At 41.6% G+C, this 17,581-nt stretch overlaps 7 protein-coding genes across 7 annotated transcripts; 5 read left to right on the top strand and 2 right to left on the bottom strand.

Moving 5' to 3' along the window:
- Window positions 1–148: 148 nt before the first annotated feature.
- FA14DRAFT_176954 (uncharacterized protein) lies at window positions 149–934 on the top strand (the record flags this gene model as incomplete). Its single annotated transcript, XM_025500712.1, has 1 exon — window positions 149–934. One exon carries the CDS (start codon window positions 149–151, stop codon window positions 932–934), a length of 786 nt encoding a protein of 261 aa, XP_025357969.1.
- Window positions 935–2,503: 1,569 nt separating this feature from the next.
- Window positions 2,504–3,967, top strand: FA14DRAFT_119927 (amino acid transporter; the record flags this gene model as incomplete). The annotated part of the gene is made up of 1 exon (XM_025496382.1): window positions 2,504–3,967. The coding sequence occupies one exon, from the start codon at window positions 2,504–2,506 to the stop codon at window positions 3,965–3,967; it is 1,464 nt and encodes a 487-aa protein (XP_025357968.1).
- Window positions 3,968–4,482: 515 nt separating this feature from the next.
- Window positions 4,483–6,985, top strand: FA14DRAFT_159610 (uncharacterized protein). Its single transcript, XM_025498291.1, has 2 exons — window positions 4,483–4,590; window positions 4,668–6,985. The coding sequence occupies exon 2, from the start codon at window positions 4,668–4,670 to the stop codon at window positions 6,783–6,785; it is 2,118 nt and encodes a 705-aa protein (XP_025357967.1). The 5' UTR covers window positions 4,483–4,590; the 3' UTR covers window positions 6,786–6,985.
- A 2,021-nt stretch (window positions 6,986–9,006) lies between these two features.
- FA14DRAFT_176951 (uncharacterized protein) lies at window positions 9,007–11,267 on the bottom strand (the record flags this gene model as incomplete). Its single annotated transcript, XM_025500711.1, has 3 exons — window positions 9,007–9,553; window positions 9,950–10,441; window positions 10,894–11,267. The coding sequence occupies 3 exons, from the start codon at window positions 11,265–11,267 to the stop codon at window positions 9,007–9,009; spliced, it is 1,413 nt and encodes a 470-aa protein (XP_025357966.1).
- Window positions 11,268–13,858: 2,591 nt separating this feature from the next.
- On the top strand, window positions 13,859–14,228 carry FA14DRAFT_176950 (heavy metal transport/detoxification protein; the record flags this gene model as incomplete). The annotated part of the gene is made up of 3 exons (XM_025500710.1): window positions 13,859–13,864; window positions 13,937–14,021; window positions 14,098–14,228. 3 exons carry the CDS (start codon window positions 13,859–13,861, stop codon window positions 14,226–14,228), a joined length of 222 nt encoding a protein of 73 aa, XP_025357965.1.
- A 153-nt stretch (window positions 14,229–14,381) lies between these two features.
- FA14DRAFT_176949 (uncharacterized protein) lies at window positions 14,382–14,754 on the bottom strand (the record flags this gene model as incomplete). The annotated part of the gene is made up of 2 exons (XM_025500709.1): window positions 14,382–14,600; window positions 14,674–14,754. The coding sequence occupies 2 exons, from the start codon at window positions 14,752–14,754 to the stop codon at window positions 14,382–14,384; spliced, it is 300 nt and encodes a 99-aa protein (XP_025357964.1).
- A 246-nt stretch (window positions 14,755–15,000) lies between these two features.
- On the top strand, window positions 15,001–17,571 carry FA14DRAFT_187732 (WD40 repeat-like protein). The gene has a single exon (XM_025501622.1). The coding sequence runs from the start codon at window positions 15,021–15,023 to the stop codon at window positions 17,469–17,471; it is 2,451 nt and encodes an 816-aa protein (XP_025357963.1). The 5' UTR covers window positions 15,001–15,020; the 3' UTR covers window positions 17,472–17,571.
- Window positions 17,572–17,581: the final 10 nt, after the last annotated feature.

Raw genomic sequence — 17,581 nt, 5'->3', positions numbered from 1 at the left:
TGGCGTCTTTGTCCCGATAAGCGGCGTTCACATAACCCCGACTTAGAGTTACTGTTTATTTGATTTGCTTCACAGAAGTATAAAAAATATTCTCACTTGTAAACGTTTTGTTTCTTTTGTACATATCAGTCTTTTGTTGTTGTCAATCATGCAGATCATAGTGAGGATAATACTCGTTCAATGTGTGTTCGCTTACGCAGTTACAGCATTGGCAATAAGAGATACACAAAGCCAAATAACACTTTTACGTAGAAGTCCAGCAGGTGGAGATTCACGTAAATGGCCAATAACAAAGACCGGAAAAGAGATCGAAAGAAAGATGATGAGAGAGCATAAAGATGTACGAACGCCTCAAGCCCGTGAAACGATGATAAGGACGGAACTTGTTAGACATGGTGAAAATGCCAGAACGGCAGGACAAGAAAAAGCAAGATTAGAACAAAAGATGTCACAAAAGAAGCATACGTTAGATTCTTTTAAGGGAAAAGCATTGTCAATCTTACCAAATACTGCCGAACATAAATTGAAGAAAGCAATCGGACAAATTAAAAAATCAAATACTGCCGTTCAAAATATTTCAAAAGATTTAGACTTCCATCAAAGAAAAGGTAATATTCATGATATGTCAAGCATTTCTCAAACTATTCAAGAAATTCAATCAGGTGGCAAAAAACGTTATTCCAATAAAGAGGCTTCCAGCAGTGGATCTAGTCGTGCTCGTGCTCCAGAAAGGATAAGTCAATCTCAACCAGTCAGTCGTACTTCTTCTCCTACTCGACCTTTACTCCGTTCAACGCATACTGCTAGTCATGTTGCCACTCCTGCTCGAAGTCCGATGCATGCTCAACAGGTCAAATCATCATCTCGCAGTGCAGGCCCCAGTCGTGCTTCCTCGCCTTACAGAGCGCAAACGCCCAGACGTGGTAGAGTATGATGTGTATGTTTATTTGTATATTACCGTGAAGCCCCGGATGTGTGTTATGTAAACAAAGCCCAGAAGTTTTGGTCGTCAACAGTATGTAGATTAAGAAGGCACCACCGAGACATTATTTAAGAATAACAAAGTGCTCTGTGATGTACATACGAGCTTTTATCTAGAGTTGTCAAGATCTATTAGTGTAATGCGAATTTTAAGCGCGCGTCCCAGGCTTTTATGCCGTTTTAAGCCACTAGATCACTTACCCCGCATTTTCACATTAACACGACTTTGCTTACGCCTTCTTTGCGTAAAACAGCAGAGTGAATCCTCCTACAAACTTAGCATCTTTCACTCACATGAGTCAAAAGTCCCTTTATATTCAAAGCTTACCAGTTATCTCGTTGTGGTATTGATCAAATTAGCTAGATAATGTCTTATCATCACGACTTCAAATAGCCAAAGCCAAGCTTATCTTTTCCCGATCACAACACAAAATATGCGTGAGGAGTAGATAAGGTACATTACACAGAACACGCGCGCTGAGTTATTGTTCATTTCTTTGCCGTCGGGGCTGAAGTGCCTTTATCGAAAGAAGAAAACAACAAAAAACACAAAACCGCGTCAATTAACGGCGGCTAAAGGGAAGTGAATGCATTTTGACAGGTCGCATGAACACAAACAGACAGCCTATACACACACTCCGACTTCAATAATGTATTGCCCTCCTCTGCTGTTGTACGAACAAGAACATTCATGCATCTTTTAGGGTTAAGGTGCATTTGACCTGCAGAAAAGGACAGCTTGATTCTTATCAGTAGATGATGTCCTTGTTGCTCACAATGTGGGACTGGTGTGTGTGTTATCTTTACTTCATTTCGGAAAAAAACGAGTGTGATGACATTGAGTGATAGACCGTGAAAATGCGCAAATTGTTCATTGGACTTCCGTACACCAGAACAACACAGGCCACAAAACACTTGAGTTATTTACCCGATTTCTCGTAAAAACAACTCGCCCGGTCCTTGCTCTTGACTTTAGGGTGCTTTTATTGTTGGTAAGACCTGCTCATTAAATGCAATTCTGACAATTTGAGTAAGTAGAGCACACAAAAAGGACCGCTCGTACCGCGCAGGCTTTAGACCTCTGTTTCTCTCGGACCATGACCTCTACTGATCATCCTCGGAAGCGACTTTTGTGTATCTGTGGCTTGTGCGTAACTTTCCCTTGTCAGTGAATGAAAAGAGAGATGATCATTTTACACAACTAAGAGCATTAAGCGCGCTTCGAAGGATCTTGATGCAATCTGACTATAAAAGTACGCTTTCCATTTCAACGCGGACGATTCTTTTTGTCCTCTTTTTCGTTCTTCTTTGTCATCATCATCATCACCTCTTTCTTCTTTTCAGTTTGCACTGAATAGGTGCTACACATCCTTCCATCTTTGTATATTGTACAGCCAAAATGGGTTCAGATTCAAACGAAAAGTCTGATTCAACCTCTTTTGAGGCACATCATGATCCCAAACCAATCATTGCCGATGAAGCCTACAAACGTGAAAAAGCAAACATCACCTCTGATGAACAAATGCTCAAAGAGCAATTAGGTTACGAACCTGAAAAGAACCTTTCGCGTAATCGTGGCTTATTCACTTTACTCTTTCAAAGTTTAGCAATTGCTGCAATTCCGTACGGCGAAGGAGCTCCTTTGTTAAGCGCAATTTATGGAGGAGGTCAATTAAGTATCTTTTTGGGTTGGATTATCGTTTGTATTTTGGACGAATGTATCGCTTTAAGTTTGGCTGAATTGGCTTCCCGTTGGCCAACAAGTGCAGGTCCGGCTTATTGGAGTTTTCAATTAGCCAAAACAAACAAAACTTTGGCTGCTTATGCTACCGGCTGGATTTGGTTAATCGGCAATATAACAATCACACTTTCGGTCAATTTTGGTTTCGCTTCTTTGATTGGTGCATGTGTCACTTTGTTCCATCCAGATTTCACTTTAACAGCATGGCAAATGCTTTTGATCTTTTATGCCGTTTGTTTGGGCACTTTGATCATTTGCATATTCATGAATCGTATTTTGCCCTATGTGGACACCCTTTGCGCAGGATTTACAGCCGTAACGATCATCATCGTCTTGATCGCCTTATCTACAACAGCAAAAGCCGGTCGTCATTCGGCAGCAGATGCATTGGGCGCATACGATAAAAGCTTTGCCGGTTATGGTGGATTCACTTTCTTTATTGGATTATTACCTGCCGCATATACCTTTTCTGCAATCGGGATGATCACTTCAATGGCCGAAGAATGCAACGAAGCTGCAAGTCAATTACCCAAAGCGTTGGCACTCGCTATTCCAACCGGGTGCATTGCCGGCTTGTTTTTCATCATTCCAATTTGTGCAACTTTGCCTCCTTTGGCTGACATTATCGCAAATTCAGGCGGTCAAGCTTTGCCTTATATCTTTGCAAGAGTTATGGGTACGCCTGGAGGTGGTGTTGGTCTAACAGCATTGGTGTTGATCATCACATTGTTCTGTTCAATCTCCATCACCGTTGCCGCTTCTCGTTGTACCTGGGCATTTGCTCGTGATGATGCAATTCCCGGTGCACGTTGGTGGGCAAAAGTTCATCCTTCTTTAGGTGTCCCAGTGGAAAGTTTAATTTTGATCACAATCGTTCAAATGTTATTGGGCATCATTAATATCGGTTCAACAAGTGCATTTACCGCTTTCATTTCCGTTGGTGTGGTCGCTTTGGCTTTAAGTTATGGTATTCCAATCGCAATCAGTATGTTGGACGGAAGAAAGGAAGTCAAGAAAGCAGTTTTTCATCTACCTTCCCCTCTTGGTTGGGCAGTCAATTCGATCAGTGTGGTTTGGATCTTATTCGAATTGGTTTTGTTTTGCATGCCAGGTGCCTTACCAGTAACCAAGGTTTCGATGAATTATGCTTCGGTTGTGTTGGTGGGATTATCGAGTATCGCTTTGGCATGGTACTTTATTCATTCTCGAAAGAATTACAAAGGTCCTCCAGAAGAAAACTTGTGAATTTGGGAATTGTTTCGTTATGTATTTATTAATTTTCTTGTGTGTTTTCTCATTATACTCCATGTATCGTCATTGTGTGTTGACTGCGTGTGAACCGTTGCATCATCATATGGTCATGAGTCGTTGGCCTTTATGTTGCAACTCGCATTGATGTATGCTCTCGGTCAATAAGACCCGCTGCTTGCTGATCAAGCATTAGCCTAAGCTGTCAAAAAGCGCAGCTCAGCGTCTGTGCATGCATACGCGCTAGCTCTTTGTTGGCTGAGTGAACTGAACAAAAATGCCAAGGAGCGGCTTCTCATTATCGTCCTTGCTTCGATTTCCGCTAAAAAGAAAGATAGCATGCATACAGACACTAACCAAACAAATATCTCCACAAATATAACTTTGTTTGTTTCTCGTCATCATCCATCATCCCATTGCCATCATGGCGGATAATCGTTCAGGTCCTTCACATCTGCCAAATTGGCATGGGCAGCGTGTTATGCAGCGATATAGCTGTCTGCCTTGTAGGAAAAGGAAATCAAAGTGTGATAGGGTAGAACCATGCAGCTCATGTGTTCTACGGGGATCAGAAGAGTTTTGCTACACGGACAAAGAGATGCCATCCAGTAAGAGCTCTGGTAACGATCATGCAAGGCAGAACACAAACACAAACACACCCGGCAAACACTCACGTTCAGATCCATCTTCTCCGTCTATGCACAGTAATCACAGATTATCTGCCTGGTCTGGGAATGAAAGTACAGATTCCATAAGGGCAAACAAATCAGCCAGGGTAGATTACAGTCAAAGTTTGTCAAGCTCAACCCACGAAGAAGAGTCAAACAAACCTGCTGCTCTTCACTCAGCTCTGGATACGCTATCGAAATCTCTAATGGATGTCAAGAGACTGGTGAGCTCTGCTGAGTCGGGCCCTAAAGAGTCATTGGCTGAAATGGGATCGACAGTGCACTGGGACGATGTCGCAAAGCTATTGCCCGCGCCAAACGAATGTCAAGAGCTGATCCATTGTTTCTTTACCGAATTGGAATGGTATCAATGTGGTGTGAATCAAACAAACTTTTACGCATTATGGGAAGGACCTGTAAAACGAAAAGAAGCGATGCCAAGACATTCTGTTGCTTTGATTTGCGGTGTTTTTGCATTCACTCTTTTGCTTGCACCAAGAAGTCATCCTGCATCCAGACTACCTCAAAGCGATAACACTAATCCGAGAAGACAAATTGAAAATGCAAGATTATTAATCGATGCTTTCTATCATTTCCCTACCCACAAAGAGGAAGAGGAGGAGGAAGAATTTATGTCATTCGCAAACGATAAGGAAATGCTGGGTCAATTACAGGCAGAGACGTTGTTCTGCTATTACTGCGTTGTAGCAGGATTGACGAAAAAGGCTTGGTTCGGATTGGGAAAAGCAATCAGGTTGGCAAAAGGCATGGACTTATTCGACGAATCTCGATGGTCTCTATCACGAGCAGAAAGGGAGGAAAGGCGAGGAATAGCATGGGATCTCATCACGATGGACAGATGGTGCTCTATGCATATAGGTAGATCGGGCGAACTGATGAGTCCAGTCAACGTTTTATATCCTTCCACCAAATTACCTCATGCCACTATGCGTAATCAATGCATGGAGCTTATCCGTCGGACGTTTGAATTTTTGAAGCAATGCTCTTCAATGGAGGTAAATGACCGATTTGCAGCAGCAAGGGAGATGGATGCGCAGGTGGAAGCCTTTCAAACGCAATTACCACCCGAATTACAGTTTAAAAATGCTTCATTGAGTGATTTGGAGCCGGAAACGATGAAAAGGGCGGCACCCTCTTTAACATTTTATTTCTCGAGCAAATATCTTCGAATTATGATTATGCGACCTTTTCTGATGGATCCTAGCGCACCACTCGATCTACGATTTGGTTCTTTACAACACGCTCGATCGATTATCGAATCAACGCCTCACATGGTCGCTCTTTCTAGTAGTCCATACGTCAGCTTTCCAGCTGCATGGAATTCTCAGTTCCTATTCGTTGCAGCAGCAACGTTTGCAAGTGTTGTTCTATCAAAGAATGAAGTCAACTCGATTTCCAAGGAAGACAGCGCGATGAAAGCAAAAGTTGGCTGGAGCGATCACATTGCATCGACGAACAAGAATTTGACAATATGGCCGGAAGAAGATTTAGACTGGTTTGCTTCAACGTTATTTGACGTCGTTCAAACGTTTGATGTTGTAAGTCAAGGAGCAAGAGGCTATACAGCAAGAACATGCAAGAACCTTTTACTCGGATTATGTACATCCCGAGAAACCCTACGCAAACGATTCCAAGATCGCGAAAAGGCACGAATTCAAAAGGTTGGCGGAAAGAAGGACAGCAAATCAGAAGCCTTCAAGCGTACCTCTCTGCCTTCTGTCTTTTCACCCGATAATGACAGCACAGATTCCTCAACATCCAGAAAGCATGGTCTAGCGAATGATGGATCACATCATAGGTCATTCGGAGGTAGCAGTGACAGTTTGACATCTTCTGCTGCGCATTCTCCTGCAACCTCTCATTCTGCTCAAAGCTATAATGGACATGGAGGATATCCGCCTCACCATACGCTTCAAGTCAATACTACCACTCAACCTGACTCAACGACAACCGTTTCTGCAGGCGAAGTACTGGCCGATCTTGGAGCGACTCCAATCGGTAATGGTATGCAGGGTAGCCTTTTCGGAATGGATCAATTCAATTTCGAAGTACCGTTTCTCGATTCACAAGAATGGGCAAATTTAACGTCCAACTTAAATATGAACATCACACCTAGAAATTTGTAAGAATACGACTAATGCATATCATGCTGTATTTATACCAATCAATCCAGGCGAGATCGTTGTGCTGGAATGATCGCATCTTTTTCGCTCCTAGAAATTTGTAAGAATACATCTAATGCATATCATGCTGTATTTATACCAATCAACCCAGGCGAGATCGTTGTGCTGGAATGATCGCATCTTTTTCGCTCTTGAGACGAGCATAGCCTTCTTGTCGAGAAAAGTTTGCATATATTCTCCGATCGGATGTTCTTTTTTCTCCTTTCTATTTGTGTAAAAATATAAGATCGAATTTAGACTTTCGTTTAAGTATACTTTATGAACGTAGTAGTATAACATACCGATAATATTATCCTATTTATATATCTTCTATTATAAGAGCGCTTGCTTGGATCAATGTCGTTCGTCATGGAAGGGTTGTACGAAGTCGAATCCATCAAGTAATATCGATGGCACAGCTGCTAAAGAGTGTAGATGAAGGAGAGACGGCCTCATTCGATGGGAACACAACAAGATGGCCAAATAAAGTGTAGGAAGACAGCTTAGGTAAGCAAAATACAAGGCTGTAGAGAAACGCGTATGGGGAGTACAATTGAAATTGTATTCATTTGTGTTGAATGTCTTACTCAAATAGGAGGTACAAGTTTAAAGCTTCACGGCAAAGTATAAGACAATCAAGGTGAGAGGGTCTGAAAAAGCTGAGTTATGTTGTTGAGTGCACAGGTAAAGCGTTTTGTGCTTTTTGAAAGGCCAAGCTGACTTTTTATTACGCATTTATTCACCACCACTACCTTTTTCCCTTTCATACAGAAAAAAGTTCTTTTTCTATACAAAACATTCCAAATGAACCCATACACCAGTAATAAAAGCTAAAGCAACGGCTATAGCTTCAACTTTCCTATCAATCAACAGGTAGGATAGCAAAAACGAGGGTTTGGCTCATCGTACGAGCAGGCCCAAAGGTAAGGTAAGTTTAAAATCAATCACAGCAGTCAATGCTATAGCAATACTTACCGTAACATTCCTATACAGGCTTCCTTTCTAGATCACAAAGTAAGCACGTCAGGCCACCGGGACCAACTATAGCTCCGTACAGAAATAATACGCACATGATTACACACTAGGCAGGAAACGGTGAGTTTTAAGCGCATACATACTGTTCTTTCCATGGTAGGCTAATATTTCTACTACCTAACAGAACATAGTCCTAGTAAAATACATAAAGTAGAATCTATCGAATAAGCACAGACCAGATTCCAACACCAAGCTCTGATGAGTTTAGATGATCCAACACAAGTACAAAATCAATCCCAACCCCGAACACAAGGCTTACATTACAGCAATAGTGAGTAACACTTTAATGACTGATTAAGATAACAGTCATTCCGACTAAATACTGATATATATAATTCTCTAAGCTACAGTAGAAGAGGGCCCCGCCAGTTAAGAGTCAGTAAATATATTAACGCAAGCTTATTTAACAACCCCTCTCGATAAGGATAAAGCTTAGCTCTTAGCCCTAGGGAAGATAAACAGTAACCAAAATATAGGTTAAGTACCTAGCATATTACCGGTTTCGAGACCAGTTATGACGCCGCGACCTTCTCTGTAAGGATATATACAGGCTCAACCTGTAAACAGATAAGGTCCACCACCACCAGTGCAACGTGTGATGAGCAGCAATCCACCAAGTTCAAGTCCGGTGCCCTTCCAAGATTCTGCCTCTGAGCCTAATGTGAGCGCAATCGAGGCGACCATTGAACGCTTCCGCATCAAATTCCATCGTGAAGTTTGTGACCTTTTTGTTGAACTCAAAGAGGAAGTACAACAATTGAACCTTGCTCTTATAATAGAAGATATATAAGTAGGATAATATTATCGGTATGTTATACGACTACGTTCATAAAGTATACTTAAACGAAAGTACTGACATAATAGAAGATATATCAATAAGACAATGTTATCGGTATGTTATACAACTTATCTTTTTCGATAATATGTTCGTGAGCTATACTCGAACGAAAGCCTGAATTCGATCTTGAATTTTTACGCGAAAAGAAAAAAAAAAAATAGAACTTCCGGAAGTGTATTTTTTCTTTTTTTTCCTTTTTTTCGCGTAAAAATATGAGATCGAATTCATGCTTTCGTTCGAGTGTAGCTCACGAAAGTATTATCAGTGAGGATAAGTAGTATAATATTATCGGTATATTATACTACTTATATTTTATACCTTATCATCACCGGAGTATCGATCTATAGCTTGGGTTTGCCCAACAAAGTGTTGATAAGCTTGTTGCCGCTGTTGACGTATCTCTTGCATGTTTCGATGAAACGCTTCTTCTGTCGGAGGTTTTCGACATATTGCTGTTGCAGCTTTCCCCCAATTTGTAGCAAAATGCTTGTATGCATAACACGATATCCCTGTACAACCAACCATTCCTTCTTTTAACGCAGTTCTTGAATTTCCAAAAGCATGAAAAGCTTTCAACGGTTCACCATTCTTAAGTGCTTCAACACCCTTTTTCCATTCAGCATGATGTACGTTATGTCCTGTTCGTGCAGCAGTACCGGCATGATGTATTCCGTGTTCGATGTGTGCAACAGCTTCGTCCATATACGTATGAAATCGATCCTCCCAATCTACCGATCGAGGCGGGGAGGGTGAGCGTGACATATGATTAGGTGCTGGCGGTGTAGAGATAGTCTGTGGATGTGGTGAAGTAGGCGTCGGAGTTCTTTGTGATGGGCTTGGTATCGAAGTACTAGATTGTCTACGATCAGCAAAGATGGATTTCGATTGGAGTCAGAACAGAGTGCATTTGTCAAAATGAAGCAAAGTATGAGTGGCAAGAGAAGCATCTCAACGTTGAAATAAGGTAAGATGAAAGTTGTCCCACCACAAACATTTTAAGGAAAGGATGTGCCGGGGCAACGTAGAATGTATCAACAAATTTGCATACAGCCACGGTTGGCGCAATGAGTAACGGCGAGATGCTAAGTAGCTTGCGTAAACCCTGTCAAGTACATAGATCGTTTTTTCCTTTATTGAAAATCTATTTAAATTTTCATCTTTTGATCTGGGAGGAGCCTTTTTGATTTGCTCTATAGAAGGGTGTCGAAGTCTCATAGTCTAATGCAGAAACCAGTATCAATCACCACCCGAATACCGATCTATAGCTTGAATTTGCCTATCAAAGTGTTGATAAGCCTGTTGACGATTTTGACGTATATGTTGTATCTTTTGATGGAATACGTTTTCTGGCGTCGGTTTTTCAAAAATTGCTTTTGCAACATTTTTGTGATAATGAGCACAAGCAAAAAGCGAAATTGTTGTACAACCTGCCATTCCTTCTTTTAGTGCAGTTCTTGAATTTTTAAAAGCATGAAAAGCGTTTATCGGTTCTCGATTCCTTATTGCTTCAATGCCCTTTCTCCATTCCACATGATGAACATCATGTCCTGTATGGGCAGCTGCAGCCGCATGATCTATTCCGTGTAAACCATCTTCAGCAGCTTCAGCCATATACGTATCAACCTTGACTTCCCAATCTACCAATCGAGGCGGAGAAGGTGTGCGTGACATATGATTAGGTATTGGTGGTGTTGAAGTAGACGTTGAAGCACTGTGTGATGACCTTGGTGGATGAGGGCGAAAGTGTCTACGATTTCGTACAGAGGAATTTCGATTAGAGTCAGCGCAGAATACTTTTGTCAAAATAAAACAAAGCAGAAAGTGTAAGATAAGCATTTCAACGATCGAATTAGAGGAAATGAGATTCAGAGTTGGAGTCTTTCTCATCACAGTGACTTTTAAGTGGAAGAATTGTCGGGGCATCACTGCATATCTGATATCAAATCAATCAATTTACACGCAAGGTTGATTGGCGCAAAGAATGGAGAATGAGAAGTTAATCAAATCGTTTGTGTATACTATCAATCAAGCCGTAACGGGCTTATCGAATTTGTTTCTTGTCGAAGGCGTTCATAGCCGCTCTCACGATAGCTTCTATCATTTTGTCTTTCCTGTTCGAATTCCTGTCGGCTTCTTGTTCTTCTAGGTCTTGTAATGCTTTTCTTTAAATGTTTAGCTATATTCTTCATCGAAAAGTACGATGTATTCGTGCAAGCTGCACAACCACTACGTGCATTGTGAATACCATGAGGAACACCTGCTACAGGAGTTCCATATGAGACGCATCCCGTAAAGATTGATGTGAAAGACGCCTGTATCCCTTTCTTGATTGCTTTATATGCACCTTGTCCTCCTTGTCGCAAATGTCGTAATGCTTCATAACGATGGTACGATCGAACTTGGCTTGGCATGATATTGTCATTGCGACGGTTGCTGGTTGCACGTTGTACGGCATGCGAGCTCGAAGGTTGTGAGGTTGAAGTAGACGGATCAGAGCCTGCGACAAAAGATAAACGCAATAGAAGCAACGAACAAAAAGCATACAAGCTCAAAAGTCCGTGAGAAGTACGCATCATGTCAATTGTAGAGGTGAAACAATGATTGTATAAAAAGGAAAAGCAGTATAGTCATTCGCCTTTTTTGAGTAAAATTTACTGACAATTAAAAGATGACTCGTTTGTGTTAAGAAAAGAAACAAACGACACAGAATTGCTGTGCTCAAATTTAAGGATTTGAACTTCAATTAACCGAGGAGGTACCTGCAAATAGTACGAATGACTTGCGGATCCAGGGTGAATATGGATGACGTTCAAATGCCGAGGAGGAATGTTTGGGATCTGTAGAGGCTGATACTTTTCTAAGCAAAGGGCTATCAGCAGAGATCAGGGACCACTTTTACGACACCAAATCCTTACTATTCACTCAAAAAACTTAATGGGCACGCACATGAATGCAAATGAGCTTTCTTTGAAAACGGTGTAGCATTTCATTTGTTCGGGGCGAACATGCAGCCACTCAACAGTACAGCAAGTCAGTTGAGTAATCTCGATAAGTGAGATAAGAAAACCAACTCATCCTATTTATGCAATTCGGCTGTTCTGAGTTTTTACTGAGACGATGTGCTTTTCCTATCATTTTATTGGTAAAGATAGCTCGTGAGAAAAAATAAGTGCGGATAAATTCCGCAGCACGATATACTCGTTGATTTTTAATTTAGACATCAGGCTATCACAGAACATTGTTTATACCCTATTTACCTCTGTCAAACTCCTAAATACAATCTGAAGATTATCGGTAAAGCATTAATATAGCAGAAATGTACCCTATCATTCTCCCCTTAATTCCACCACGCCGTACTACGTAGCCTTGAAAGAGTTTTCATAACTTTTCGGCTTTTACAGGGATATAAATACAGCCTTTATTATAAGTTCTATTCATGAATCACTTCAACCATCACATGAGATGTTGAATAACTTTCTTTTTCGTAGGGTTTATTGGAAAGCCCGTTACTTTTCTCGTCGTCTTCTCACCTTGCCCTTTCGAGCTCACCGTATGCTCTCTTACAGACGATTAACAAGAATGTTACACCTCCCAACCTTGAAACACAAAGCGCTTTACCTCCCAATGATGCGATACAGAGCGTTCGTTCAATCTATCAAGAACGAGAACAATGGTGGTATGCGCAGATAGGCTCGGTCTAGGAGCAAGCCTACAAGCCTAAACGGGCTTGGATAAAATCGAAGGTCAACATCAGAGATCGATGCAAGTGAAGCCTTCAACATTTTATTCTGAGGATTCATGCGTTTCGACAGATGATTTGTTAACTGTCGTGTCTTTGAATTATACCTCTCTCATAGCTTACAATTAAATTCTTATGCCTCTGTTTTGAGTGAAGCATTTTACGATCAAGCTCGAAAGGTGTCCTGGATGATGAATGCTGTAAAATCAATTTAGCACACGATACGAGATGAGACCCTCCTATAAGCGATGCGCACAACTCTTCTTCTTCTTCTAATCCACTTTGATTTAGACGTTCCAACTTGTCTCCCTTTCTGGCTTCTTTAATGCTTTTAATGAGGTACATTCACTTGTAGGATATTTCTGACTGTCACTTTTCACCAATACTGTGCTGATAGCTCTTAATTACTCAGACTTTCTCATTTCGGATGATGAAAGCAGATTACTCATTAATCCCCTTAACTCTACCTCGTCATGCTACGTAAAGTTGAATTTCACTTTCTTGCCCCTCTGAAATCCTAAATGACGCACGAATGCTGATACTCTCTGACGTGCTGAGACTCCTTGTTTACCGATGCTGATATGTTTTATAAACGTTCACACTTTTCTAGCATAAGCTATTATATATCTAGCACTCTTATCGTTCCCCTCAATATGACCGTTCCTTGCCGTACCACGTCACAATGAGAAAAAAACAGTTTCTCGATTTCGAATAAACTATATAAGAATTTGCATAAAACGCTGAATTGTTTTCAAGACATACCATCATCTCTTCTTACCTTTCATTTTTGGTAAAGATGCTCTTTAACAAACTTTCTCTTGTGATTTTGATGGCAATGGCATTCACATTATTATCAGCAACAAGCGCACTTGCTTGCGATGATGGACCGGTTCATGAAGCAGGGATCCCTGACAAGCCCCGGGATAAGCGAGATGCAACAATGAAGCGAGCTGATAGTTTGAAGAAGAGGTGCTAAAAAGCCTAGATGAAGTCGATTGGTAAAAGAGGATGTGATCAAGATGTACCTCTTTATTGCCAAATCTAAGTAAAGTAGATAGACCTACATTGTTTGCTAGCGGTCAATGTTTTTCCTTTTAATTTTGTTCTTTTGCTTTTTTATCCCACACACTTCAGTATAGTATAATAATATCTCCTTGTCAACTCCTTTAAGGGGGGCTCTGCCATCCCTGATCGAATAGCATAAAGTCATTGTTGTATTGAGATAAAAGAATAGCTCTATTGAAAGATCCGTTGCAATTCCTCGGCGCTTAAACAATAACAACAATCTTATCCGTTGAACACTCGGCGCGTTTTGCCGGACATAAGAATGACTGCATAAACACACGCACGCAAACAAACAATTAAAAAAGTCGGCGAGATGACGAATACGTTTTCCCTTCTATCATCATCTTCTGACAAAGCAATATGAGTGTGAGTAGACATAATGAATGAACGAAAGAGCATATGACATCATCCTAACGCTCTTTCTTTCAACATTACTAGGACATTCATGAATATCAATTCAACGTCAAAATGACTTGCTCGGGTTGTTCCGGTGCAGTGACAAGAGTGTTGAGTAAGCTTGAAGGTGAGTGATGCTGTTATCTCTCTCGTTACGATGATCTTGCGCTGATACTAAACACACCCCTTTGCCTTTGCATCAGGCGTGGAAACATTTGACGTATCCCTCGAGAATCAATTGGTCACTGTCAAAGGAACAGCGCCTTACGATACAGTTTTGGAAAAGATTAAAAAGACCGGCAAAGAAGTGAAAGATGGCAAGGTGATTGCGTAGAGAGAGCATAGGGCTGTTCTGCATGTACGAATTATCTCAAAGCATCAAATTTGACTTTTATAGACATACCCCGCCGAAAAAGCAGATTTTGAAAGATTTGAAATTGATGGCAATAATGTACAATAAAAGACAGATCAGAAGCAAATTAGTAGCTCAGAACAATATCCGGTATAAGACTAGTATTCCAACGAAGCCGCCAACGATATACAAGATCATCCGGCTCCCTCTCCCTCCGTTGACGACCTGTCTGGTAAATCTTGAACTTGTATTCGACAACCTTGCTGCGAAATTATCAAAACCCTCCGATGCATCTCCTAGCAATCCTTGCGTCTGAGATTCGGCGTCGTTGTAGATGTCCGTTGTGACGCCTCTCTAGGATCGATGGATGTTGACGTAATGTCAGCTAGATGTCCTTAATGCCCTGTAAAGACGTGCATGTACTCACCAATGCCTTTACTTTATCAAATAGCTTATTGAGCGATGCATCATTCTGCTCTTCATATGTTCTATCTGCCGAAGTGGACATCCTTGCGGGGTATTAATGTGACCCTTTATCAGCTCCTTCTTTCAGCGAGAGCGAGAGTAGTGATGGTGATTGTGCAATTCTATCTGAGGATGAGGGGCTAATCATCGTTACAGCATCGGCATTCACACGCGTTGTCAAAACCAACACAAACGCTCCCGCACCTCATCCACGTGAACAAAATTTTTTGGATTTTTTGGAATTTTAATGAGTTGTTCTTATGCATGCATACATTACCACACACCATCACTACACATCGCAACAAAAAGATGGCAGTTGTTGAACCGGCAAGGGTATACAACGTATCTGGTGGAGGATCAGGTTCAGCGGGTGATTCATCGTACAATTCATCATCGTTACCTGATCTGTTACGAAAGCATGGAAGTACGAATAAGCGAAGGCCACGTAAAAAAGTTGCCTCTTCAGTGAATGAAGAACTTGCAAAGATTGAATTAGTACAAGATTTCGAATTCCCAGAAGCATCTAATAAAATCAAAACTACAAGAGATGGTCAAAATATCATCGCTACAGGAACGTATAAACCACAAATAAGGGTATGGGAATGTGAACAACTTTCACTCAAATTTGAACGTCATACGGATGCTGAAAATGTGGATTTTGTTATGCTATCTGATGATTGGACAAAGTCGTTGCATGTTCAGAACGATAGAACGGTAGAACTGCATGCTCAAGGTGGACACCACGCCCGACTACGTATTCCCAGATTTGGACGAGCACTTGATTATCACTTCAGTACAGCAACCGCATTGATAGGTGCAGCAGGAAACGAGGTGTATCGACTCAATCTGGATCAAGGTAGATTCATGGCCCCATTCACACTACCAGAAGAGGTTTTGGGTGTAAATGCAGTCAATGTTAACCCGGCACATGGGTTATGCGCTTTTGGTGTGGAAGGTGGATTGAACAGAGGAGGCGTTGAATTATGGGATGCTCGCAGTCGATCCAATGTCGGTAGATTGAATATTGCAACAAGGGATGTATTGGACGCAGCTCTGATAAGTGCAAGACGTGGACTACCAGGTGTTTATGGAGTGGGAGACGCAACTGAAGAATCGGCTCTTTTGACGGAGGCAATGTCCGCCTTGAGTGTGACAACATTGAGCACCTCAGCAGATGGTTTGCACATCGCAGCAGGCACAAATACTGGACATGTACTCTTGTACGACTTACGAATGGACAAGCCTTACTCTACAAAAGATCAAGGTTTCGGACTGCCAATAAAGAGTATCAGTTGGCCAAGTGACACGTCCACTCGCAGTACATTGGCCACAAGCGAAGCAGGAAGTGGTGATAAGCGAGTTTTATCGGCAGATGCAAAGGTGATCAAAGTATGGTCAGCCAATACGCCAAACGAAAATATGGTCACAATCACACCTAATGCACATGCGGGTGATATAAATGACGTTCATCATATGCCAGGAACAGGTTTGATCATGTCTGCTAATGAGGCAACTCGATGCAATGCTTGGTACGTGCCTGATCTTGGCGTTGCACCGAAGTGGTGTAGCTTCTTGGATGTTTTGACGGATGAAGCAGATGGGGAAGGATTAGGATCCGGAAAAGGAACATATGAAGATTTCAAATTTGTCGATCAAGCAGAATTGGATCGACTTGGTCTTTCGCATCTTATTGGATCGCAAGTTTTACGACCTTATATGCATGGTTTCTTTATGTCTTTGGCTTTATACGATAAAGCACGATTGATCAATAATCCGACTGCATATGAAGATGCACGTGAACGAGCAATCAAGAAGAAACTGGAAAAGATGGCCGAAAGTCGTATTCGTGAAGATCCGAAAGATGTTGCAAGACGTAGAAGAAATGAGAAAGAATTGGAAGGTATTCGTGTTAATAGAGAATTGGCAGAAAAAGTTGGGAAACAAAACGAAAAGAAGGAGAAAGGTAGAAGTGATAAAATGGTCGAAAAGCCAACACTTCTTTCGGATGATCGATTCAAGGAATTGTTTACCAATCCAGAATATGAAGTTGATGAGGGTAGTAGAGAATTTGCATTGCTCAACCCAAGTACAGTTCGAAACAAACAGAACGGAAAGGATTCAGGTGCATCCTCAGAGAAAGGACGGCGTAAGCTTACAGCTGTTGAAGAAGAGGATATGGAGAGTGATCGAGAGTCATTGGATCCAGATCAAGAGGATCAGCAAGAGGATGAGAGTAGCAGTGATGATAGCGATGACGAAGGAGATCTGGGACAATTTGATCCCCGTAATCATGTCAACAAGCGAAGGGTTGACATTGAGAAACAAGATCGAGCACAACGTGGAGCCAGACCTGTTGATGAAGATGAGTTCAATGAAGGACGTGGCGCAGGATACGGTCAGAAGAAAAGATCGTTCGGCGAACGTGCACGGGCAGGCAAGACAAACGACGACGCATTTGAAGGCTTTGGTGAAGATGATGACGAAGAAGGTGGACGTGGTGGCAAATCATTCACATGGACACCTTCAGCCGATGCAGATGCTGCTGCGATTGCCGAACAAGATTCTGGCAAATCTGGCAACAAGAAAGGAAAGAAGGCTGACAAAGGAGAATCTTTCGGAAAAGGTCTCAGTCGAGGAGCAGGAAAAGAACAAGGTGTTGGTGTTGATGCGTTGGAACATGAACAACGATTCGGTCGTGATAAACGTCGTAAGCCGAACAGAAGTGCCAGTAGAAATGTTATGCAAGGAAGAAAGAATTGATGTAACTCTTTATTTGTACTTTATACCACCACATATACAATCTGTAATGATGATGACATGCTTCTTTGAATAGGGTCTTTGTACATTAGCGCGTTAAAAGTTTAAAATTA

The sequence above is a fragment of the Meira miltonrushii genome, assembly GCF_003144205.1.
Source record: "Meira miltonrushii strain MCA 3882 unplaced genomic scaffold FA14scaffold_1, whole genome shotgun sequence".
In the NCBI taxonomy this organism is placed as follows: domain Eukaryota; kingdom Fungi; phylum Basidiomycota; class Exobasidiomycetes; order Exobasidiales; family Brachybasidiaceae; genus Meira; species Meira miltonrushii.
The sequence above is the reverse complement of the archived record's forward strand: the minus strand, read 5'-3'. Positions and strand labels throughout refer to the sequence as shown.